Below are 26227 nucleotides of genomic sequence, written 5' to 3'. Positions count from 1 at the left end.
TCATACACACCTAATCGTTTTGGCAAAGCTATGTAAATAAAGGGATTGGTAGCGTGTAGGGCACTCTTGTTCTACTGATCTAGAAGTGCAAAGACAAGACACTGGGATTATAAGAAGTAGCTGCCCCAAAGTAAGTAAGTGCCCCAAAAAACTGAGAAAAAAACCCCCACAAAAACAACTGAAGTAGATGATTGCAGAATTCTTTGTTCATTCTTTAATTTTGAATTTGTTTATTATCTTTTTTATCTTATTATCATTTTATCATAATTAGTATAGGTATAGATCAGTCACTTAAACCACTGAATCCTCACTGATCTATACATATAATAATTATGATAAAATGATAATAAGCTAAAAAAAAAAAATTACAAATTAAATATGAATGAATAATCAAAATACCACCTGAAACCCATGTTTCACACAGCAAAGAATTCTGCAATCATCTACTTGTTGTTTTTTGTGTGTGTGTGTGTGTGTGTGTGTGTGGGGGGGGGGGTCAGTTTTTTGGGGGGGTTGCTCAGCTCACCATTGCATCCCTTTCTTTTTTATGTACCAAATTGTTGGTTTGGTCACTCCTAAAGTTTCTACTCTCTCTGACAGGTAATAGGGCCTCCTTCACTTGCAGCAACACCTTACTAGACATCTACCAAATGAACATTGGATAACACTTGAAATCAAATCCAGACCTTTTATTTCCTTAATGTGTCATGAGTAACACAGGAACAGACCACATTGCATTAACAATTAATTCTCCAATTACTGATTTGTTAAACCTGTGAAAATGGAGGAACTGCGTAAGGAATTGCTGTAAATTAATAAACAGTTAATGTGTTGACACTTCCTGTCACAGCTTGATTGCTTTATTTCAAATGCATTGAGGTGGTGTACATAGACAACATTACAAAAATTGTGTCCCTGTCCAAATACTTATGGACCTGACTGGATATAATCACTGTTTGACCAAATCGGTGGTAAAAAACATGAAGTACTTTTAATCTAAGCCAATGTAATGAAGACAATGGCATGTTTTAAGGTAAATAAGATCATGGGTGATGGGTAAATGAGCTGTGTATAGAGCCATATAATGGTCAACCTTGGTGTAAAGGTTCTTCATAATCACACATCTCTATTACATTGCTCTATGGTATTGCTCAAAGAGCCTTTTACGAGTTTTTACGAGTGTAACCCCAACACTACTAACACTGAGCAATCTACAATGGACAACTGAAATTTAGTGTGACCATAATAACAACAGTAGCAGTAATAATAATATTAATAATAACAATGTTTAATTTATATAGCATTTTTGTAGTACAGTTCTCAAACTCAAGGTCCTGTTTCACAACACAGAATACCAACATTTCTTCCACATATTACTTAAACAGATTGTGAGATAACCATGTTACATAAACAAGCCAAAGTCAAATGACCTCCTCTTTGGCCATAACACATTTTTTTGTGTGCACGGATAATAAAACAAGTTCTCGGGCCATTGCAGCAGGCAGAGTTGTGGTCAGTGTGCAGCTCACCCCTCATGCCTGACTGCCACAAGAGCTTTTATTGTTTCACTCTATCTCTCCCTGTAGGCTGTTATAAACCAAAAAACAGCCACTTGAATTTATGAATTTTGAGGCCAATCAATCAATTTTCTGGGACAGAAAAAGAACAGATATAATATTGCTTAAATAAAAAAAAGTATTTTGTGAACAAGTTTTAATTGTTAGGGTTTTTCTCCTCAATTTAGGTTCACAATGACATATAGAGGGTCCAAAATATACATGCACACATTTACATTATTAATTTAGCGGTGCTAAAAGTTCCTAAATGTCTTTTAGCTTTCCAATACCAAGGCCTCTAAACTCCCTGCTAGTGATCATGATGGACTACAGCTGGTAGCTTCTCTGAGCCATGTGAAAATGGCTTATTTGACAGCTTAACAGTTTAACCTAGCTGACCAACACACAGTACCACACACTCCCTATAATAGGTGTTCAAGTCCAAAGATCTCAGTGCAGATCTACGAAGGATGATTATACATTTACACAAGTCAGGAATGTCTCCTGGAGACATTTCTAAACAACTGCAGGTCACAAGACCCTTAGCTCAGAGATAACTGGTTAGATGGCCAAGAACAACCAAACCACCCTGGTACTACCAGTGTCACTGTCCACAGTTATGCGTGTGCACCCCCTCCCCCCCAACAAAAAGTGGAGCCAGGAATAATAGTTGACAGGGATAAAAGGTGAAGGGGTGGTGGAGGGATGCACAGAATTCTTGTAGACCAATGAATAAGGTAGAGATTGAATTTATAGGATGTTAGATTAGAGAGGAGGGACTTCAGCCATGTTCTTCCAAAACTGAGTTATTTCATAACTCCACATACTCTAACTTATTTTGCTGCAGAATATTATACCATGATTTTTTACGTCTATGAGTGTACATAAACTTAAGACCGCAACTTTATATAACTACACTGTTCCAATTTTCCTCACCATCTACTCTTTGGCACATGGTGAGCTATTGACAGGCTCATAAACAACAGATTAAAGCTTTGCTGCTTTGTAATACAACCACAGCTACATCTTTGATTACAGTAACAGCAAAGTTATCAAAATTCATTTTTTAGAGTATGGCACAAATGGTAAACACCAGAGATGGCATATTAGCATGGATGGGTATCAAGCCAATATCAGCAGAAAATGCTGGATTGGATAATCAAGGGAAAAATAATGAATCCTGTAAGACATCTATCTTGAAACAACACAGATTCACACTGTCAAATGTGATGTGTTTCTCCCTGTGTGGAGTTCGAGTAGTCTGAACTTGATAGCCTACTTTTAGATGCTCATCCTAAGAGAAGAGTTTCAATACAAAAAAACAGCTCATTTTAGAGCTCTGTATCATGATCAGTTGATACTCAAGATTTAGTCCATTCTTATCAGAATAAGACAAGAAAATGTAATATTGTGCCATCTCTAGTCAACACATAGAAAACACAGTCAGCACACTCAGAAGCACACAATAAACATAGTGATACATGTTGAGGTCTGGACAGAGTTTGCTGGCTGTATTTATGGTGTATTTTCTGTATTTGTGGAGCACTTTCTTTATCTTTTTAGTGTACCTTCTGTATTTTGGTGTATTTCTTGTGTATTGTCTGTATTTGTGGTTATTTTGATGTATTCTGGTGTATCTTCTGTATTTGTACTTTTAAGACTTGGCAATATGATAATATTTATTAATGTAGCGCTGGATTGTTTTTTGAATAAATTGTGGAATTGTGAATTTTGTCAGAACTTCTTTGACCAACTACATAATTAATTAGTGTGAGTATAAGTAGTCCTGGTTCACATGGCTGAAATGTTGAAGAAAATGCAGTTATATTTTTTTAATGAGCCTACCACTGTACCCTAACTCTTCAAATATCAGAAAAACTAAATATCACAATATTTTGTATTGTGGAAACTGCTTGAAGCACTGTAATATTACTGTATAATTATGCCATATCGCCCATTACTAGAGACAAGCAAACACTGCCAGCTTATTAACATTCTGTCCAACTCGTCAACACCCTGTGATCAACATCCTTCCATGAGGGTTCCGTCCATAGAGACCCAATTACTTCTCACATTCCCCCCTTTCAGTCCACAGTTTGAAGGCAGCTTTATACTTCTGCGAAGATGCACATTAATGTATTTGTGTAGAGGCATGGAGAAGAAGTTTATGTGTAATCGCAGCTTGCAGAGGATCCAACATACAACACATCCAATCTCTTGATTACATTACGTAGGAACCTGCGGGACTGAGCATCAAGCAAACACTAATTGGTTAAACAGGGAAATGTATCCAGCAACACTGGGATTGGGACAAGATCAAACGTAGAACAAAACAAAATACGGTGTGAGATGTTCTTTTATGTTCTTTAACTCCTTCCATCCATTCTTTCGCTGCTACAATGCGACATGAGGTGTTTCCAGGAGTGAAGAAAGCGCTGCTGTTTCTGAGTTCTTCATTTTCCCTGTACATTTTGGTTCAGTAACGCAACACCCCACGCTCTTGCCATGTGCTAGCATTACGTATGCTGGCAGACATCTGCACAGACTTTGCATGTTCACAGATTCTCCAGAGTAGAGTATAATTTAGCCCTCAGAAGTGTTTCCTTGTTTTTTTTTCTTCATTTTTTTGGCAATACAGGAAGGTGTCTCTGTACATGACTACATTCTCAGTGTATCCTTGCTGGAAGATGAAAAAAAGGGTCAAAGCCTGAGCCCTGGGCACCTGTGCTAAGCAAGTGGTCTTTACTTCGGATAGAAATGCATGTAGGTGTCACAGTATATAGATACATCTGGTCAAACCCTTTCCGTAGCAATAACTAGATGACGGTGCAGCGATGGCTGGTGTCCGGACTGACGCTGGAGCATCCTTCCGTCTTCACCGTGGTCTTGGAAGTGTTGGTTTGTGAGCTGCGGAAGTCGCGGGAACGGCAGAGGCGCTCGCGGTAGTTCTGGGCGAATATGAGCAGCATGAGCGGGTTGATGCAGCTGTGCGAGTAGCTCAGACAGATGCTGATATTGTAGGCGTAGATGAAGATGTTGGTGGGCTCCTGGATGCTCAGGTTGATCACCTGGATGACGTGGTAAGGCGACCAGCACACCAGAAACAGGCCGATGACCATCAGCACCATCTTGGTGGCGCGCTTGGCCCACACAGACTGCTTGCGCTTGACCCGCCTGATGGAGCGGAACACGTGGTACAGAGTCAGAGAGTAGAAAGTACTGATTATGATGAGGGGCACAATGAAGCCCAGAGTGGACTGGTACAGCGTGTACCAATACATGTCCTTTGGGCCATCCAGGTACATCATACACACGTTCATGTGCTTCTTGGAGATCACTTTGGCGTAGATCATGACAGGGATGGTGAGGAGGAAACTGCCGACCCACACCAGCAGGTTGATGATGATGGTCCACTGGATGGTCCGGTTCTCGGAGGTGGGATGGACGATGGCAACGTACCTAAGAACGAAACAAGAGATACATTCATCAAGCAGACCACACACATTACTCACAGTACTGTCAGTACATCCTTCACCTACATCTGAACATATGGTGCATAGGATTATGGTTTAAATATCTAAAGCCATACAGTACCAGGCAAAGGGCTAATGAATGGTTTGCCTTATTTTACAATTTTACAAGATATTAAAACCATTCAACAATTCATATGGAATCTTGTGTTGTTTTCAGGTTCTTTGAATTCTCTCTTAGCTTCAGGAGGATTCCCAAGGGATGCTTTTCCAACTGAACTGAAGAAGATGCACATATGCAAAGACCTTTAAGACTTAAGATCACCAATTATGCTCCTGAAGATGCACCTTCTTGGCTCCAGCCATAAGCAACTCCATGTGATCCATCTAATAACTGTCGTCAGACATCCTTTATTAGCTGAATGAGGTGAATTAGATGGGGGTTGGAGGTGAAACCTGTATATTAGGTATAAAAATATACCTAATATATACCTAATAATATAATATATAATATATCTAAAATATATTCCTAATAATATACCTAATATAATAAGTATATATAAGGTAGATTTTCAGGTGGATGGTCACAGAAAAAGTCACAGAACATGCACTGGCATGAATTTCAATGTCAGAAACAAATCTGAAGTATGACAGGTGTTGAAGTATAAGCCATCATGTCAAAATGCCTTCCGCAAAAGGTCTGCATCCCAATTATTTCTTGAACTTAGTAAAAATGATTAGTAAGTAATACTAAAATTAATACTAAAATACTATCAGTATTCAATTAGTTTTAGTAATACTAAAAACATCCAGGATTCATTTTACATGACTATTCTCAAACCTTTATTTTTTGGAATTAAGGAAAGCTTATTTCTAGTAGACTATACATATTGCCTTTGTTACAGTGCCTAAGAACAACAAATGGAAAATTGCCTCAGTTCTGATTGGCTGCCCAGCATTGTGCCTCATTTAAAACACTGTCTGAGCTGAAACACTACTTATATATTCAGTGTGAATAGAGGAAGATGTTCAGTGCTGTGAAAGGTGGACATATGGTAATGTGCTAGTTTTCAGGACATCACAAAACTAGTAAATTCAAAATGAGCTGTTTTGCAGCCTAATTTCCATTCTGAACAGCATTACGTAATAAACCTAACTCTTACTTTGTAAACGCACACCCTTTAAGAGTGTGTACAAATTGTTTGACTGGCCTGGTATGCTCAAAATGAAGTCAACAACTTTATGGCTTTCCAAAAACAGGGTGAATTTTAAGCCACTTTATCTTTGTCTAATTTGCTATAAAACTAAAAGAAGACAATGCTGCCCTCGCAAACCCACCAAGGTCAAGAACCAACAAGCAGTAACCTCAAGGAAAATGTTTTGAATATCTAATTGTTTGGGTTACAGTATCGTTGTTTGCATCTTTAAGAGTAAATGTAAAAATCCCAGTCACACACTGTGTGACTTCAATCTAGAGGCCTGGAGGACAGATCTGCCCTGAGTTAAACCCAAATGCATTCAGCAAAACCCAAGAATCTGGCTTCAAAGTAAACCCCAGGGCTGTACTATGACTTGTTTGGAAAAGGCATCCTCTCTTTGGACTCTGTTGTAGTCTGAATTTGTTTTTGTGTATTAAGAATGCTTCTACTCTAGGCACTGTAGATCACATGTGAAAAGTGAAGTAAGAAAAAAAAAGCTGAGAAAGAGTCACAGTATTTCTAGGAATAGAATAAATTAGAACAGAAGTATGTTGTCTGGCCAAGGCAGGAACTTGCTGTTACAAAGGAAATTAAGTGACATACAATATATGACACATATGCAATACATTATATAAGAAATAATAAAGAATCTATTAATTATTAGAATATTATAATTTATTTGAGAATTTCCCCACTGTGGGACTAATAAAGGCTTATTTTATCTTATCTTATCTTTAAAGAGTGAGTTTATCCTGTTTTTGTTGGAGTAACAGTCCCTGTTACTAAATTTTGGAGGAGTACTTAAGGATTAGTAAGGGTCAACAAAAGCATTAGTAAGGTCAGGATATTGGATGATCATTTAGGGATGAGGTAGGGCCTCATCCCTAAAGCATTGGATGAAGCACCATCCACCATTCCAGAGAACACAGTTCCACTGCTCCACAGCTCAGTGCTGGTGGTCCTTATACTCCTCTAGCCCACACCTAGAGGAGTATAGACATGGTGTCAATAGGTTCATCTGCTCAAAGGAGTCCTGTAATGGCAGTACTTCTCCACAGGGCCTAGACAAGCTGTGTGTGTGTGTGCATTTGCAAATCTGAAGTGTGTGCAACTTCATTAGAAGGGGTGTCCACAAACAAGCTCAATCCAAGAACCACCATGACACAGGCCAACCATGAACTGAAAGCTGCTGGAACACCAGTGTCACTGTCTACAGTCAAGCGAGCTTTACATCATCACAAACACAAAGAAAGAAGCCCCTGCTCCAGAACCGACACCTTCAAGCTCGCCTAAAGTGTGCAGTTATTTGGCCTGACCATATACAGTGGGGCAAAAAAGTATTAGCACTGATTGAGGCCATGGTCAAGTTTGGAGTCTGACTGTTTGAGGCTGTGGACAGGTGTCTTATATACAGATAACGAGGTCAAACAGGTGCCATTAATACAGGTAACGAGTGGAGGACAGAAGAGCTTTTTAAAGAAGTTACAGGTCTGTGAGAGCCAGAAATCTGACCAAATACTTATTGTTCACCATAATTTACTAAAAAATTCTTCAAAATCCTACAGTGTGATTTCCTAGGTTATTTTTTATCTCATTTTGTCTCGCATAGTTGAAGTCTACCTATGATGAAAATTACAGACCTCCCTCATCTAAGTAGGAGAACTTGCACAATCAGTGGCTGACTAAATACTTTTTTGCCCCACGGTAACTGAGGCATGTTCAAGAGAGTAAAAGCATGCACCTCCGAGTACATTGTACTAGCTATTAAACATGGTGGTGGTAGCAACATGCTCTGGAACCGGTGCACTGCACAAAGGGAAGGAGGACTACCTCAGAATTCTTATGTTATTAGGGTTGCAACAGTCAACAGATTTTCACGGTGTGATAACTATCTCTGAAAATATCACGGTTTTACACCATTACAGCATTTCACAATTCTTTTTATTATTTTTTCTTATTATTATACATTAACAATTTAAAAAAGAATGAAAACATTTTTTTTATTAAAAAAAATTTTTTTTTTTTTTTGAAAATAAATAAACAAGAAAGCTGCAAGTAATGTATAGCTTTTTTCCAGCTAATGATTATTTACATTATGAATTCATCTGTTGATTATTTTCTACTTTAATCAATTGTTTGTCTTTTTTATAAGTGAAAATACTAAGAAATGTATTTTTTCTTCATTCTAATAAAAAGCAAATGTACACAGTATGTCAGCCATAATTTTTTTATACTATGATACACCTAAAACTGGTATACTGCTGCAACCTTATATGCAATACTCCTGGTTACTACTGTGACCAAATATTAGGGGTGTTGTATGAATCCTTTTTTGGCCCTGTAAGTACAATTTTGACTTATTGATGTCAGAACACTTGTACACAAAATCCTGGTTTATTATCTACTGAGGATGTTTTTTTCAACACTGATCAGTGTTCTACTGTTGAGACCTGAGCAAAGTAATTAGAGGTATTATCGTTCTTGTACAAAAGGCCAACTAAAGCCATTGCACCCGCATATTTCATTAAGTTTAATTACTCCCCTGCAATTTCATCTCATTAGTGTACACAGAAAATAGCAACGGTGATAAAACACATCCTTGAAGCGCCGCTGTGTTTAATATAATCTCATCAGAGAGGCTCCTTTTACATAGACTCTTTGTGGACGATCTGCTAAAAAGTCCCTAACCCAGTGCACAAGGCCCACCAACAGCCGAACTGTGGGATTTCTAGGTATAATAGTTTGATCCATAAAAAACTGTGATACCAAATCATTTAAATTAAAATCATTTCACAATGCCAAGCATCAGGTGGGGTGGTGTAAAGCACAATGTCACAGAGACAACTAACGCTTCTCTATCTGGCAGTCTGATGGACTATGGGTTTGGAGAATGCCAGGAGAACGTTTCCTGCCTGACTGCACTGTGCCAACTGTAAAGTTTGGTGGTGAAGGGGTAAATGCTATGGGTCTGTTTTCAGGGGTTGATTTAGTCCAGTTAGTTACAGTAAAGGGAAATCTTAATGTTCCAGCAGAACAAGACATTCTGGACAATTGTATACTTCCAACTTTATGGAAACAGTTTGGGGAAGGCCCTTTTCTATTCTAGCATGGTCGTGTCCAGTGCACAAAGCAAGGTCCGTATAGGCATGGTTGGGTGGGTCTAGTGGAAGAACTTGACTGGCCCAATCAAAGCCCTGACCCTAACCCCATTAAACACCTTTGGGATGAACTAGAGCGGAGATTGCAGGCTAGACTCTCTCAAATGCTCTTCTTTGGATGAATGGGCAAAACCTCCCACAGGTACACTCTAAAATCTTATAGAAAGCTTTCTCAGAAGAGTGGAGGTCGTAGAGCTGCAAAAGGGGACTTACTCCATATTAATGCCAAGCCTATAGATGTAGAATGGTATGTCATAAAAGCTCCTGTAATTATAATGTGTTGGTGTCCTAATACCTTTGTCCTTTGGTGTATATCTAAAGACAGTATATTAAAAACTCTCAAAATGAACGTTAGTTTATGAACTGATCGTGTGAGCACTGTCCGATATGCACTCAGCTGTTTCCTGATTGTTAGGACCTAAAATATTTAGCATAATAACAGGTAGCTAGTGGACAAAAAGATGGATGGATGGAAGGATGTTCAAAAATAGTGTAGTGTTGCCCACTATTTCTCCACCAAAACACACAAATACCCCTGCTGATGAATTTCAGTGATTTTATCTGTCAGCCCTAATTCTGTTATATTTGTCAGCATCCACATTGCTGTCCTGGTTTAACCACGTCTCCATAACGCAGGTGATTTTTCTACACGGGAAACCCTCATCGTGTTACTTCTTCCAGCTCATTATTAATGAGGGTCTCATGTTTGATGAGGTAATTACCAGGAGAGGATACCAACTTCCCTGCCACCTAAGCCAGTTTTTAATTCCTCCTCCGAAGCTTGGTCTTTTCACATTTTCCATTTCAGGCTCCCTGCTGCTTTTGATATTCCTTATAGAAAGCAGAAACTCCAGGGAGTAAGCTATCTCGAGGGATGTCGTCAGTGTGGCCGGCGCCACCATGACATATATACGAATCGATAAGAGTACCAGTGAACAAAAGATTGATGATGGCTGAATAGAGCAATCAACCCGTGGAGCAATCGAACACACTATAAAACTGACTATAAAACATTAAAAATGCTGACAGACTCAGAAATGAGGTAAAATACTGGGTCATACAGCAGAGCTGCGCCTCCGGAGGTTAAACACCCGCCAAACATTAAAAAAGTAAGAATTACTTTATTATAATCTCTGTAACCCTCAGAAGTCACAGATGTCATCACTAATAAAGAATGCATGGCATGGTATCATTTATTATTGACTAGTGCTGTCAAAATTAACACGTTACCTGTTGCGATTAATTATTTAACATTTGTAAAATATTTTAACATATTTATGTTAAAAAAAATAACACAATTAACGCAACTGGGCGCTTACTTCCTGTGGAGGCTGACCTGTGACCTATAAGATGTAAAAGTGCATGTTTTGTCACTGTACACTGTACAGCTAAATGTGTCCTCCGCATTTCACCCATCTGTGGTAACGAACACACACACACACTAGTGAACTATGGGCAGTGAGTACACACACACACCCAGAGCGGTGGGCAGCCAACTCCAGCACCCGGGGAGCAGAGAGGGTAAAGGGCCTTGCTCAAGGGCCCTAAAGTGGCAGCTTCACCAAGCCCGGGAATCGAACCCACAACCTTGTTACCAAAAGCCCTGCGCTCTAACCGCTGAGCACCACTGCCCACAAACCATACCGTCAAACCAGACCATCCAGACCATCCTGGCTAAATATGGAGAAGGACAAGGATGGAGTTTTAGGTGGAAAGTTGCCTGATGGAACTTTGGAGAAAACGCATGGTTTGCAAAGCCGAATTTAATTATGAGTGTTTGACTTATCACCTTAAAGCAAAACACCCTACCCAAATCATCTCTTCTGGGCATTCTCTTCCTGTAATGTACGCAGATGAGGCCCAGAAGAGATGATTTCAGTAGGGTGTTTTGCTCTAAGGTGATAAGTCAAAGAATCAAATTACGGAACCTGTCAGTGAGAAGGTAATTACCGCTTTGGTTGATTGGATAGCTAAAAACTGCCGCCCAGTACATAGTAAAAGAGATGATGGACTACAAGAAATCATTCGAATGGCATCAGGAGACACCTCTTATAACCTACCCTCGAGAGGAACCATCATTTCAAGAATGCACACTTTGTATGAAAGCGAGAGGGCACAAAGGATGAACATGCTTAAACAAGTGAGGGGCGTCGCGCTCACAGGGGACCACTGCACTTCTGTGAGCAATGACGACTACCTGGGCTTCCCTGTGCACTTCACTGATGAAGAATGGAATCTGCAGTCATTTGCATTAACTGAGTAACTGAGTAAAACAGAAACGTGAAACTATGCAGAGGCTTGTGCTGATCATTTTCTGGATGTCACAGAAGAATGGAATATGACGGGAAGGTTAACTACACTTGGCACAGACAGTGCTAGTAACATGGTTGCAGCCGCGAGGCTCCTTCCTTCTGAACATTTGCCCTGCGTGGCCACAGTCTGCAATGAGCGGTCACGCTTTCACTTGGCGACAGTGAATTCGACAGTGTTTTGGCAAAATGTCGCAAGATTGTCGGGCACTTTAAACGTAGTCAATCAAACGCACGTGACTTAAAAGAACAGCAAGTTGCACTTGTGCAGAATCAAGATTCACTGGTTCAGGAAGCTGTAACAAGATGGAATTCTACATTAGAGATGGTGAAGCGAATCCAGCGAAACTCCACTGACCACTCCACTGACTCTGTAACTGTAATGTGACCATGTAGAGTGGACAGGAGCTCGGCAAACTACAAAAGCTAGAGGAACTACTTAAACCCTGCAGGTTAGTTTATATCTCTGTGTGTGTGCTGTCTCTCTCTTTACCTGTGTGTGTTCTCTTTACATGTGTTTTCTATGTGTGTGTGTGTGGTCTCTCTCTTTACCTGTGTTGTGTGTGTTTTCTGTGTGTGTGTGTGTGTGCTGTCTCTCGCTTTACCTGTGTTGTGTGTGTTTTCTGTGTGTGTGTGTTGTCCCTCTCTTTACCTGTGTTGTGTGTGTTTTCTGTGTGTGTGTTGTCCCTCTCTTTACCTGTGTTGTGTGTGTTTTCTGTGTGTGTGTGTTGTCCCTCTCTTTACCTGTGTTGTGTGTGTTTTCTGTGTTTGTGTGTTGTCCCTCTCTTTACCTGTGTTGTGTGTGTTTTCTGTGTGTGTGTGTTGTCCCTCTCTTTACCTGTGTTTTGTGTATGTGTGTGTGTTCTCTGTGTGTGTGCTGTCTCTCTCTTTACCTGTGTTTTGTGTATGTGTGTGTGTGTGTTCTCTGTGTGTGTGCTGTCCCCCTCTTTACCTGTGTTTTGTGTATGTGTGTTCTCTGTGTGTGTGCTGTCTCTCTCTTTACCTGTGTTTTGTGTATGTGTGTGTGTGTGTTCTCTGTGTGTGTGCTGTCTCTCTCTTTACCTGTGTGGTGTGTGTGTGTGCGTGTGTGTGTTCTCTCTACACATGTGCTTTCTGTGTGTGTGCTGTCTCTCTCTTTACCTCTGTGGTGTGTGTGAGTGTGTGTGTGTGTGTGTGTGGTGTGTGTGTTCTCTTTACATGTTTTCTGTGTGTGTGTGTGTGTGCTGTCTCTCTCTTTACATGTTTTCTGTGTGTGTGCTATCTCTCTCTTTACCTGTGTGGTCTGTGTGTGCATTGTCTGGACACGTGTGTGTTTTCTTTGTGTGTGTGTGTCTTTTTTTGCTGTTTGCCTACTTATGCACGTCTGTGTCTGACATCTCACCATGTGTATCTTCTCTCTCTAGTTCCCTCATGAATCCCCTATGAGCAGGATAAGGATCAGAAAGCAGTGAGTCTTTCTAGTTCAGTAACAATTTACTAACATGTTTAAAACATCTTCTCATTGCAGATATGTGCCTGAACTGCTCGGTGGAGAGCGGTAGGTCTCCTGTTCAGTGGTGCTGCCAGCGTTATGCCACTTGTTTAGGGTTAAGGAGCCCTCAGACGATGATCCAGTAGTGAGGTCCAAGACCGCCTTTACCACAGATCTAGCTAACCGGAAGGACACCACAAACCTCACATGCCTAAAGATCGCTACTGCACTTGATCCCAGGTTTAGGGATCTGAAGTGTCTCACCAAAGATGAAAGGAGTGAAGTGTGGGCTTCATTACACAACCTGATGGTGGCACAGCAGACATCTGCAGGAGCCAGATGAAGAGGAAGAGTATATAGAACAATGTCTGGGCCGCTACAAAGCAGAGCCCAAAGTGAATATGGAGGGGTCAGGCAAGGCAGGCACCCATTGCCCGCAAATATCTCTCAACTCCTGCAACCACCGAGCCTTGTGAGAGGCTGTTTTCACTCTCAGGACACATCATCCAAAAGAAGAGAGCTGCTTTGTCCTCTGATAATGTAAATAAGCTGGTCTGTCTCAGTAACTGGCTGAGTGTAAAGGAGGACTGAGCTGAATTGTTACTGTATAGTGATAAAGATTCAATTTTGCACAGATGTTCACAATCTATCAAAGTTAAAAAGATACAATTAAACAAACCTATTTGACTATAAATACAATTACAATGTGTTGATTTTATATTGATTATTTTATTTTACATTGAAATATCCATTATTAAAAGCTTCAGTCTTTCAAAGAAGGCGATTTAACACAGCAAATTGTGATTAATTAGTTTATTTTTATAAGGTATTAAGCTTTTACTGCATGAATGATGAAATATGCATAAAATGCTTGATGATTTCCCTTTATAAAAAAAAAATACAACTGAAAAACAACAGCTTTCAGGGGAAATGCAAGTTGTTGCATCAGTGGGAGAACACATTCATCATCCACACGTTAGACAGAATGCATAGATGTATAAAAACTACTCGAGAGGTTGAGGAGTCCAGTGGCTGGTGTTGGACTGACCAAAAGCCAAGACGCTTTTAGCACTGTGGCTGGCTAGCTAGGCTTAATTTAGCTTAGCTTAGTTTATATAGCAGGGCAGACCTGCCACACACCACAGCACAGGCTGTGTTCCAGCTGACCGAGGCTCAAATTGCTCAGGTTTAGAGGATAAGGACTCATGTCAGAAGTTCAGAGTTCACTTTTAAAAACATGTTCAGTGGTGTTTTGCTGGACACTGTGGAGCCACTGTCACACATGTTTTACTGGCACAGTACAGCCACAGCAACAATGAAGCGATTAGAAGGTGCTTCATTTTAGATTTTAGGAATGCTTGATGGATGAGTTTCCGTCTTTCAGGCAAATCTTGCAGATGGCTTCATCTGGGACTTGACTGCTCTCCCTGTTTGTGTTTTCCTATTTTGTCAGCACTTGAAATCATGAATTATTAAGCTTCCTAAAATGAACAACAGCAGATAATTCATTTCAGACATTTTTAAAATATTTTTTATCCTGATTATCTATTTGTTAATTCTTACTGCTACTCAAATAGGAAAATTAATTCATCCACAACTTCCCAAAACTGTTAGGGCTCAAATGTTTAGAGAATGTGTTGAGTTGTTCCCAAACGTACATCCAGGAACCACCCCCAGCATGTCGTCTCTCTGTGTCACAGGTTATTGATTTCAGCTTCCCTGACTGTCATTATCAGTGTCACACAACAATGTTGGCACGTCCTATAGATTTCTAAATACAGCTACAGCAGTCTTATAGCTGAATGTAAGCCTGGTCGCCCTGCTGGAAGTGATCTTTTCCTTTCCCTTGGGTAAAACAATTCATATGTAAATATTACATATTTAAATATATAAGAAAGAATTTGACTCATTTATCCATCCCATTTGATAGTGATCTGACAGAAAAGACTTTCAGAGACTTTTCAGAAGTGCTGTAATGCTCCATCAGATAAGACAACAGCAATGATTCAGAAGTAAATTCATGACCTAAATCTTTTTTGCAAATCTTCAGTAATGTTCCCATGGCCGGCTTAGCTGCTTTACTCAATAGATAGCCAAATTCAAATTCCATAGTAAATGAAATACACTCCTAAAAATAAAGGTGGTACAAAGGGTTCTTGGACAAACTATTTTTGCTCCACCAAAAAACATATGTGTAAGAGATACATTATGTATGAATTTTAAAAGGGAAAAGTTTAAGGACGTTATTTAGTCTAAAGGTTCTTTACACTTTATCTCCTTAACAAAAATGGCTCTTCTAAGGCATGACTATTTTTAAGAGTCTAATCTCAAACATAAGTCTCTTTGGAGAACATATATATCTCCTCAAATCTGACAACCTGGGAGTTATTTCAATGTTGTTTTTCCCCTCGATTTCCCAAAATAAACTACTCCCACTGTGTGATAGTTTCATTAACAATGGCCTTGCACTGTAGGGTCATATGCTTCAGTAAAGGCATATGACCTGGCAGTGACCAGGGCAGATCTACAGGCTGTGTACGCTTCTATATAGGGCTAGGATAGAATGGAGGGTTTGGGGCTTAGCACTGTTGTGAATTCTTGTCATGTAATAGCACAGAAGCCTTTGGGGGGCCCCTGTATTAATCTCTCCATCAATAGAGCCACTGAAACCTCTATTTCTGACTGTGCTCGAGACATCACATGTTCAGCTGCTCCTTCTGTGTAGCAAAAGGCTGGGAGATGGGGGGGGGGGGACATGTGCTAATATGCCTGCTCACACCGCAATGTGTTTAGGACTGGACAGTATATTGTTTGTTAACCGGTATTGCAGCAAATATCTATGTCTACATGCACAGCAATGGTTTGGTATTAGTCTAGTCTAATTATGACAGGTGCTCTAACTGAGGTATGATCATGTAAACAACACAGTTCAGTTGCATGGTCCAACCGAGGGGTCTCTTTAGGCTTAGCTTGATTAAAACATGCAGCCTATACTGGCTGCCTCGATTAGCATTTTACAGGCCTGCTCACTGTCATTGCCACCTGTTCTATAGTTTCATAAACATCTATTGACTATATAATTATTACGGGTGGGGTCAGGGCTACTAGGGAGGGTAGAACGTATTACTAGCGTTTTAGACTGCAGCCCCACTGCAAAACCTTTTATCAATAAAAGATATTGGAAATAAATGTATTATGCATCTAGAGAGAGCGAGGCTTGAACCACTGGACATTATGGCCAAACCTTAGACAGTTGCGCCACTCGGAAGCCCCCTTTTTCATTTATTTTCCTTCTCACCCCAGTTTTAGTCATGTTTAATTCCCACCCACTTGCTAGAACTCCTTGTCACTTGATGTCTCCAGTGCTTGGAGGGTGAAGGCTAATATGTGCTTCCTCAAGGTTACATGATGCTTCACTACCCCTTTTAAACTGCCGCTAACACAATGTCACTCTACAGCTGAACATGCTCGGAGGAGAACACTGCTGAGTGATGGAGGAGAAGGGAGGTCCACACCTCCCACACTGAGAAAGTTGGGACAGTTATGGTCTTTGCGACTCACGGATGGCTGTGGCAGCACCAGGGATTAGCTAAACCAAGGCTTATTATTTCTTATAGGTGTCGGCTAAAGTGCTCAGCAAGCCTGCCATCTCTCAGGGTCTTTGACTCTCAGCTTTAGCCAAACCAGTGAATGTGGATTTGGCTGTTTCTCCCCATTGTTTGTCGACTTTTACTTACCATCTTTCAGAGTAAAGGCATAACAAAATCACACCATAGGCCAGCTCTACCTAGGGTAGACTGGAACATAAAAATGTGAACACTGTAAATGCTTAGGTCACTACTCTGCAAGGGTGTGGATTTGATTTTGACATTGCCGGGGACACAAAAGTGGTCCACATGGGGTCTCTGGAAGCCTGGGCTTTTTTGCATTCGTCATCTAGAGCCTTAATCCATAGACATGTTAGCCAACACACTCACACGGGGAGCCAGTATGCTCTCAGACAGTAATAACACAGTTGTGATTATGTTAACCAACAGCATCACAGTTAGCCTTCTGTACTTCATGATAGAACATTGATAACAGCGCCGTTCAGGGACAGACATTAAGATTTTTAGTCTGTACTGAATTCAGTCATTATTCAACTTCACCTGTGATCCAAACACCTGCCTCTACTCTATCTGAGCTGCTACACAGTCAGGTTTGTTTCTGTCCCCTGACAAAATATGCAGCCATATGAACAGTGAGCAAAAACAATCATGGCTTTGTAAATCCTTACTATGACCAGAATTGTTGACTCTACACATTAGTAACTGAGTTTCTTTTTTTTGACTTACACTTTGACTGGATGTGAAGTAGCTCCTAATATCCACTTTTTTGTTGGCTACCATCCTGACCACCAAATTAGGCTAATTGTCATGGTGTGTTAGGCCAGACCAAGATAGGATGAACACTCGCAGAGATGGTCTCAAAGCAAGCAGATTTATTAACACAAAAGGAGAAACAAAAGGGCAAGTGAGGCAAAACAAGCAGCAACCAGTGAAACAACAGTGAACAACAAAAACCCAAACGCAGCAAACAACCGGCGAAAACAACAAAACCTGGCCTGGGAGGAGTCGGGAGCTGAACAGGTGTACAGGGGAGATAAACAGGGGAGAAACCAAAAGAGGGCTTGAACAAAAACCCACAGGCAGCACCTGGGTAGAGGGGGAGGCTAACATAAACAAAACCTTGAGCAGCGTTTAATAACAAACGAGGGGAGCTGGGGAACCAGTCGCTTAACCAAACGGCAAGGCCGATCAAACCTGAAACTGCAGCATGCCGCCGCGAGCGTGGGTCGCCTTTCTTGGGCGTGGGTAACCTGAGTATCCAGACCGGAAGCGAGCAAGTCTCGCTTTGACGCGTGAATAGCCGGGAAACCTACTCCTGAACGTAAGTAAAGCACCGGAGCTGATCTAACCACACCGGTAACCTACGTGGAACCTCAGGGCATCCTGAAGGCTCTATACGGTTCAAGACTCCTTAAGTACTCCCAGTCCCAGGTGAAACTCATAATCAAAACAATGAATGATAACAACAGAACCAAACCACATGTGAGCACAAAAAAACTGAACCAAACACACAAGAGCGTAAATGAACACGAACCGATACACTGAATCAAACACACATGAACGTAAACGAAACGGAAGTCCTTATTTGGGCCTGTGGGCAGCAGCTCGGGATCGCCCAGGGGGAGGGCGCGATAACGAGGGCCTGACACTAATCGCCACACAACATTTAGGGTTGCCACCAGTTCTGTATAATGGTCCATAGAATAGTTCCTCATTTAATAATAATAAAATGCACTGCATTACTTCGTACAACCTGTCACACGTTAGCAAGAAATGGCTCTGTGAGTACTGTTAGTGATGTGGGATAGGGAGGTGGGACTCGTAGAAGAGAACAAGCTCTGTTTGGGTACCAAATACATTGACTAGACACTGACGGACCACTGTATTTGATTTTATGCTCAAAATTATTGCACTGAACATTTCAGTAGTCGCTGGATATTGGTACGAACATGTCCCTACAATCCCTATCCGATCCTACGCCCTCGCTACTCTGTCTCTTACAGAGTTTGTTTCAGAGTTTTCAGTGCGAAGGCTTGGGTTTAGAGCGTAATTGCATTTGGGGGTTTTTTAAGGCCAAACAATAAAAATGGCTTCAACTGCACAGCAATACACTCTGCATTTCAGAGATTCCAAAATGATGAAATAGATGAAAGAAAGTCTTTGACAATACTTGTTATAAAATAAACCAGATTAGGAGAAACAGAGATGTATCTGATGCTCACTATGTAGACAGACCTCAGCTGGAATTGGCAGCTGCGAGACACAACGTCTTTCTTTTGATGTGTTAAACCAGGGCTTTAACTTGCTCTAATCCACTTCTTCCTTTCATCGTTTGTTGCACAAAAACTAAAAGATGTCATTGCTCAGTGTTTGAGCGCTGTGGTAGGTTACAATGACATCCCACTTCTGCCCAAATTTTCTGGAGCAGAACTGATTTAACAATACTAACACCAGGAAGAAGTGTCCCTCTCTCTGTATCTGTGAGAGCGATCTATGATTATTACTTATCTTGACATCGTTTCTGGCCTTGGTAAGTGCCTGTTTCGATTTTCTTTTTTACAGAAGTGAGTTGAGTGCTTTAGCGCCCCCTTGTGGGGAATACTCAGACTGTGCTGAACGCGGGTTGATAATGACCGTCAGATTCGCTGATTATCGTTCAAACTGTAAAAAGTTACCAACACACTCATACAGGGAGTCATCTTACTGACAGTATGTTCCTCAGACAGTAATTACATAGCTGTGATTATGTAAACCAGCAGCATCCCAGTTAGCCTTCTGTACTTCCTGTACATAAATGAGAAAACACTATTCAAAGACTGACATTTAGGTGTACTCTATACTCAATTACAGTCATTATTCAACTTTACCTGTGACTCTCCACCTGCCTCTCCTCTAGCTACTACACTGTCGTTGTAATACACTGTCAGATGTTTCTGTCACCTGATAATATTATACACTGATGTTTGTCATATGGACAGTGAGCACAATCCCGAATGGCTTTGCTGATTATAATTATTACCAGAATCATTATTATTATCACAGAATCATTATTATTAATACCAGAATTGTTGACTCTACACAACTCTATACATAAGCTTAGAGGTATCTTTGAATTTTAGTCTATTCAAACTAGTTGAGGTTATTCTTGGGTAAATAGCGAAGCCCCTTTTGTAAGTCGCTCTGGAGAAGAGTGTCTGCTAAATGCTGTAAATGTAAATAATTATTTAGCACCTAGAGTACTTTAGTGCCCCCTAATGGAGAACATTCAGACTGTGCTGAACACAGGTTTATAATGACCGTCAGATTTGCTGATTATCATTTAAACTGTAAACAGTTAACAATTTTTTTTCAAGTAATTAAAAATGTATAAAGCAATATAGAAAAAAACTACTGAAGAATATATTAAATATAAATATAAATATGATGATTAAAAGGATACCAGAGGATTATAGTTTTTTCACCCTACAATTGTTTAGCCGCAAAGTCATGCACAAAACTTTGCTTTTTGGGACCCATCTCTTGATGTTAAATCCTATGTGAAATGTTTTAAATGGCAGGAAGCTTAAATTGTTCTTGACGGTGGCATTTTACACTGTAGTAACAAACAATAACAAAGTCAAACAATGCTGGTAGGCCTGTAAATGGAAGTATAGTATCGTTTTATACAGCTAATGTATGGACAGGCTGATTAATAACCTAGTCAGACTAATGAGTGTATTAAGAGAGTAAGAAAATATCAATATACCAAAGTATTGTGATATTATGTTTTGCAACACTGCATTAATTCTCAAAAACACAGTGTCCATTTGTTAAGAACAGTTTACATGTAAAGATTGGAGGCAGACAGTGGTTCATTTAGTGTTGTGTTTAACCCTAAACACCAGACAGCAGTGTTGTACTCAGATCCCACTGTTCTGACTGGACAAAAACTCAACTTTTCTTTTACTCAGATTTTATAAATTTGGTGCTTAGATATAAAAACAAAATGCAAATCGCCAATACACAACCTCAGTAACCTCATGTAAACGTAGTTAATGTGTTTTACACTATACTGTAAGCAGCTTGACCAACCACAGTCCTACAGTACTGTGAAAAGGTCTGTACAAACAGTACACTGTGAATGGCGTGTGTAACTATATTCCCAGTTCCCATACAACACCTAGTTTATCTAATCAGTCCTTCATTAAAGTAAATCGGGAGAGCTGCTGCTGAAACTGAACAAATCCACACAGCGTCTCTTTACTGACTCACCCCTGTGTGTTTTAATATTGCAAGGTGTATCACAATCACAATCATATCGGAGGCTCCAGCAGCCACCAAACCAAGCCTCCTATGGGTTTATAGACCAGGTAACACTGCCGTGCTGCAAATAAACTGATGTTTTCAATGCCGCGAGGACATACAGGAAAAGAAACACACCACAGGCGAGCACAGAGAGCTCCTTTGGGCTTTAAATAGCAATATGCAGTGGAGGAGGCAGGAATTTAACAGAATATTCAGCTTATCTTTTCTGATTGGAGAGTCATCACCCTATTTATGGATATTCATGTGCGAGTTAGGCTATTTGTGCTCTGTGAATAAAATTTGACTCAGTATTGTCATCTACCATCTATTACAGGTCTACGGACTCACCTATAGAGGATTGCAATCTCACTGTGTGCTGCTTATCTCTGTCAGGCTGTTCATTCCAGTCACACAATAGAAGTCCTTTTGAGAGGCTCTTTTGAGAGTACTAGAATATCCTGCTTTTTATACCACAAACACAAGGACGTTGTATGTGAGAAATCTCGCACAGACCTTATTAAGTACCCTATATATATATACTTCATGAGGTCTGTGCAAGATCTCTTACATACAATGTCTTTGTGTTTGTGGTATATAAACGCTAGGGTTGCAAAGGGGTGGAACATTTTCAATACATGTTTTTTTACTGGTACTTTAGCTTGAAAGCTTCCAAAAAATATTCCAAAATGTGGAAATTTTTTCCATGGAAATTTTGGAAATTTTGGGAATTTATTGGAATTAATAGGAAATATTGACTAATTTAATGAAACTTTATCATACACTATCATCAATGTACCGTTTTTGTCAACAGCATACATTTACCATGGGAAACGGGAATGATTATGGGAATTAACTGAAATTAATGGGCATAAAATGGGATAATTTAAAGCTAAAGGTGAAAAACTTTCATATAGTTGGTAACAATATAGTGAAGCATAATTTAAAATAATTGATACCATAATATGATACCAAAACAGTTGCTCCTCAATCACAGACACATGCCACATTACACACTGAAGGGCTAATGAGACCACACCCCCTGCATTCACTGTCCATTCCTCCATCACATGTACAGCATATGTCGGGATGACTTCTAGAAACCTGACACTCACCACTACTGAAAGCACACGTTTGGACCAAAGGAGTACCTAAAGTCAGGTAATATTTTGATGAGGTTCATATTTTTATTGAGTAAAAGCACTGAACCATTAGTGTCAGGTTTCTACAAATCAGTGTGTAATGTGTCGTGTGCCTGTTCAACTGTTTTGGTATCATATCTAATTATTTTAGCCAAGATTATCCTTTGGTATATTTTTACCAACTATATAAAAGTTTCTCACCTTTAGCTTTAAATGATCCCATTTTATGCCCATTAATTTCTGTCAATTTCCATAATTACCTGTGTCCCGTAGTAAATTTCCCAACTTTAAAAAAATTCCCAGAATATTGCAACCCTAATAAACACAGTCTATGGTAGTTTGCTATTGGGACACACCTCTAAATCACTGAACTCATTAAGTTGTGTTTCATTAAGTTCCATTGCCATAGCTGTATAAAATCAAACCCCTAACCATGCAGTCTGCAGGATTGGTGGTTTTAAAGTGCTCACCGAATACCAGTGAAGTACTGAAATAGGAGCCACCATTGCAACTTGCAACTTAGCTGGTTGCAATCAACTGTGAGTGGTCTTATTAAACAGCAACTCAGCCATGAATTGGCAGACAATGTAAAGTTAAAGAGTGGGGTCCCCGAGTGCTGAGGCTCATTTCAGTCTGCAGTTTCAGACCTCCTCTGGCATTAACATCAGCACAGAAACTGTACACTGGGAGTGTCATGGCATGTGTTTCTATGGCTGAGCAGCTGCATGCAAGCCTTACATCACCAAGCACAATCATCAGGTGAAATAGTGTAAAGCACACCACCAATGGACTCTTCCTAACCAGCCACTCAGTCTGTGAGGTGCCATATTTCTTCCATTTCTCAATGAAGGATTTAACTGAACTTCAGAGGACGTTCATTGTGTTTAAGGTGTCCATCCCCTGACCTATATTCTTCAATACGCTTCTCTCAGAGCTTTACAGTCAGGAACTCTGATTAACCAGTGACTGGACAGGTGTCTTTATACTAGAGTCACTAGAGACCCGCTTACTGCACTCAGCTGATCTCCATTTCACTAAAAGTGAGACTACTTTCACCAGCTGTCTGAATCTCTGTTCAATCAGGTCAGTCACTTTAAAGGGGGCAAATATTTATGCAGTCCCCTATATTATATTATACATATATTTTTTTTTTATTTCCCTTACTTTGTAGTTTTTTTGGTAATATTTTGTAAAAAATAAAAAAATAAAAAAATTAAAAAAAAGCTGCATTATATTATATATAATATATTGATTTATTTAAAATATATATATATATATATATTATATTTTACATATGGACCACAATTCCATACACAAAAGCAATACAATGTGAAAACATCCATGTGGGTGAATACTTTTTTATAGAAATTGTATATAATTATACTTTTTTTATTATACATATTTCTATTGTATACTATTTTCTATTTGTTTATTAACATATTACCAATAATATAGGACTAAGCTTGTTTTCTATATTTGTAAATATCATTACATTTCAAATGACCAACACTTTTATTTTTGCAAAACTTTCTATATTAAAAATTAATTTTAAAATGTATTTGTTTTGTTTTTACTGTATTCATGTTTTTATATATTCATTAATGTAACTAACTGATTAAAACTAAGAATTAAACAATACTAATTGCGTAATATTTGTATTAAGTTAAATCATTTAATAAATAAACATCCAGTAAAAAAAAAAGGTTACAGTAAAGACAGAAGCTTCTAGCCTACACGGAACATGGTGGTGTTTCTAGTCTGTTCTCAATCATAAAAATATGGACAAATGATGGTAATGTGATTATGCTGATAAGATTAGTGTGCACACAGAGCTCTGGTAGAGTCATTAAACTGAAATGACTGCCACAAAAAGGTGTCTGTTGATTCCCAGTGGTTTGGTGTCTAATGTTTTCTTGATGGCTTGTCATCACAGTGCAAAGAATGTTACTGGTTTAACAGGTGACCTCTGACAGATCCTTACACGTGTAATGGTCTTATAATGGGGTCCAACGGTGACCTACCGGCGGTTTGTAAAGCCTGTGTTGGGGACCCCTTGCTTTGCACGTTTTTGTGTGTTTCCTCCTCAAACACATCTGATCCAGCACTGGAGGAGCTGATGAATGAGCTAATGAGCTGAATCAGGTTTGCTGGATGAAGGAAAACACTAAAAAGAAAGATGTGTATAGTGTGCAGTGGGATTGGGAATCCCTGCACTTAAACAATTCCCGTTAGGAAGCAAAGCCAATACTCTCAAAAGTGATGTCACATGCAATCTGTTAAATTCAGAAAATACATATAAATTGTGTCTAAAATGTTCTCTGTATGGAATCTGTTCACTTATTTACACTCAGAAAACCAACAAAATACATAATGTGACCAGGGGTGCCCAAGCATGTACATATACATCATTGCTGCTGTATCTCTCTAAAACTTTACAATCTAATTTAATAACATTTGATTCTAAATTTAAGTTTAAGTTTTTTTTAAGGATTTTTTACTTGTCTATTCATGATGGTATTTGGTGAAATTAAATTTTACACTTTGTATATATGTATATATGACGAGTTAAATAGTAAAAAAAAAGCTCCAAAACTCAAGAACTGCAACTTAAACTTTTGAATTTCTTTATAAATTATTGCTGAAAATACTGATTTATAAGCTTTATAACTTTAATTAGTATAATGCATGTCATTTAAAAAAAGGAGTATCTCTAAAAGTTCATGGAAAGAAAGAAAAAGTTCCTTACCTTTCAATGGATATCAAGAAAAAAATACTATTTCTGTCAGCTAAAGTGAAATTTAACTTTTTTTTTTTTCCTTTAAATTTATGCATAAAAAGTGAAGATATACAAAAATAGAGATGACGGTGACGAGCTTCATATATTTGTATATATATAAATATAAAAATAAAAAGTTAAAATAAGATATGTCTAAGATTATGGCTCATAAACTACAGATTATAGTTTTTTATGCTCTGGAACTTTTGTTTTGTATATATATACATATCACCAGTCGAAACTGTCATGCAAAAAGCTTGTATTTCCAAAGTGGAAACTTTGCAGGAGAGAGAAAAGTTTATCATCAGATTTTTTTGGACACAATTTAAGAAACATCTGCCAAATTTAAATTATACAAATTATAGTAAAAATGAACAATTCTGGAAACAGTGTTGTTGTTGTTGTTGTTTTTGCATGACAGAGATTTCAGATATACCGTATATTATTATTTTTTTGTATTTATTAGCTTATCACTTCTGAATACTGATTTATAAGTTTAGTATGTTTTCTAAGCTCCAGATACAGATAGAAATGAAGACATACTGACCTGCATGTCTATTTTTAAATGATTAATCCCACAATCAAGAGGATCAGACAGATTAAATTACTGGATTAAATTAATACAGGTTAAAGAAAATGCAGTAAAGGTGTTTTTTCAGATCCTGATAGTGGTTTATAGTGGGATAGAGGTGAAGCCCAGTCTCAGTACCTGTCCACGCAGAGCACGGTGACTATGCCCACTGTGGTGAACTGGTTACTGACGTCCACCACCACCACGGCTTTACACATGAAGTTCCCGAAGACCCACTGCCTGTCCCTCACCAGCTGGTGGATGTTGAAGGGCATGACGAGCAAGAAGAGCAGGTCGGCCACGGCCAGGTTCAGCACGTAGATGTCGGAGACCATTTTTTTCTTGCATGTGGCCACGGCGTAGATGACCAGGCTGTTGGCCAGGACGCCCACCGAGCAGAGCACGCCGTACACGGTGGGGAAGATGTGCATGAAGGAGGCGGCGTCCATCGGGCTGTAGGGGGAACCCGTCCGGTTCACGCACCACGACGAGTTCGCCGAAACTTCTCCGGACTTGCAAAACACGTCCGAGTCGTTCATGTCCGACACTGTTTTAATCAAAACGAGCCGAGAGAGAGAGCAGACAACTTTCCCCAACAAGACAACTGTCCGTTTAGCAATAGTCCGCCAGCTAGCTGTGTTTTTATTTCTCAGCGGGCGAGGAAAAGTCGAAACACGTGTTGTTTG

The 26227-nt window shown here is 39.5% G+C and overlaps 1 protein-coding gene and 1 pseudogene across 1 annotated transcript; one reads left to right on the top strand and one right to left on the bottom strand.

Annotated features, from left to right (window-relative positions):
* Nucleotides 1–769: 769 nt before the first annotated feature.
* On the bottom strand, nt 770–26227 carry mchr2b (melanin concentrating hormone receptor 2b). Its single transcript, XM_072673539.1, has 2 exons — nt 25680–26227; nt 770–5015 (listed from the first exon to the last, which is right to left on the bottom strand). Exons 1-2 carry the CDS (start codon nt 26078–26080, stop codon nt 4373–4375), a joined length of 1044 nt encoding a protein of 347 aa, XP_072529640.1. The 5' UTR covers nt 26081–26227; the 3' UTR covers nt 770–4372.
* Nucleotides 11064–13506, top strand: LOC140550205 (E3 SUMO-protein ligase ZBED1-like; annotated as a pseudogene).

Source organism: Salminus brasiliensis, chromosome 2 (assembly GCF_030463535.1).
Source record: "Salminus brasiliensis chromosome 2, fSalBra1.hap2, whole genome shotgun sequence".
In the NCBI taxonomy this organism is placed as follows: Eukaryota; Metazoa; Chordata; class Actinopteri; order Characiformes; family Bryconidae; genus Salminus; species Salminus brasiliensis.
This window is presented reverse-complemented; position numbering and strand designations above follow the sequence as displayed.

Bases quoted from the DNA above. Each gene is read 5' to 3' on its own strand.
- mchr2b (XM_072673539.1), bottom strand. From the start codon at position 26,080: ATGAACGACTCGGACGTGTTTTGCAAGTCCGGAGAAGTTTCGGCGAAC. The intron at 5,016-25,679 runs GTACTGAGACTG...TTTCGTTCTTAG, and splicing joins ACCGTGCTCTGCGTGGACAG to GTACGTTGCCATCGTCCATC.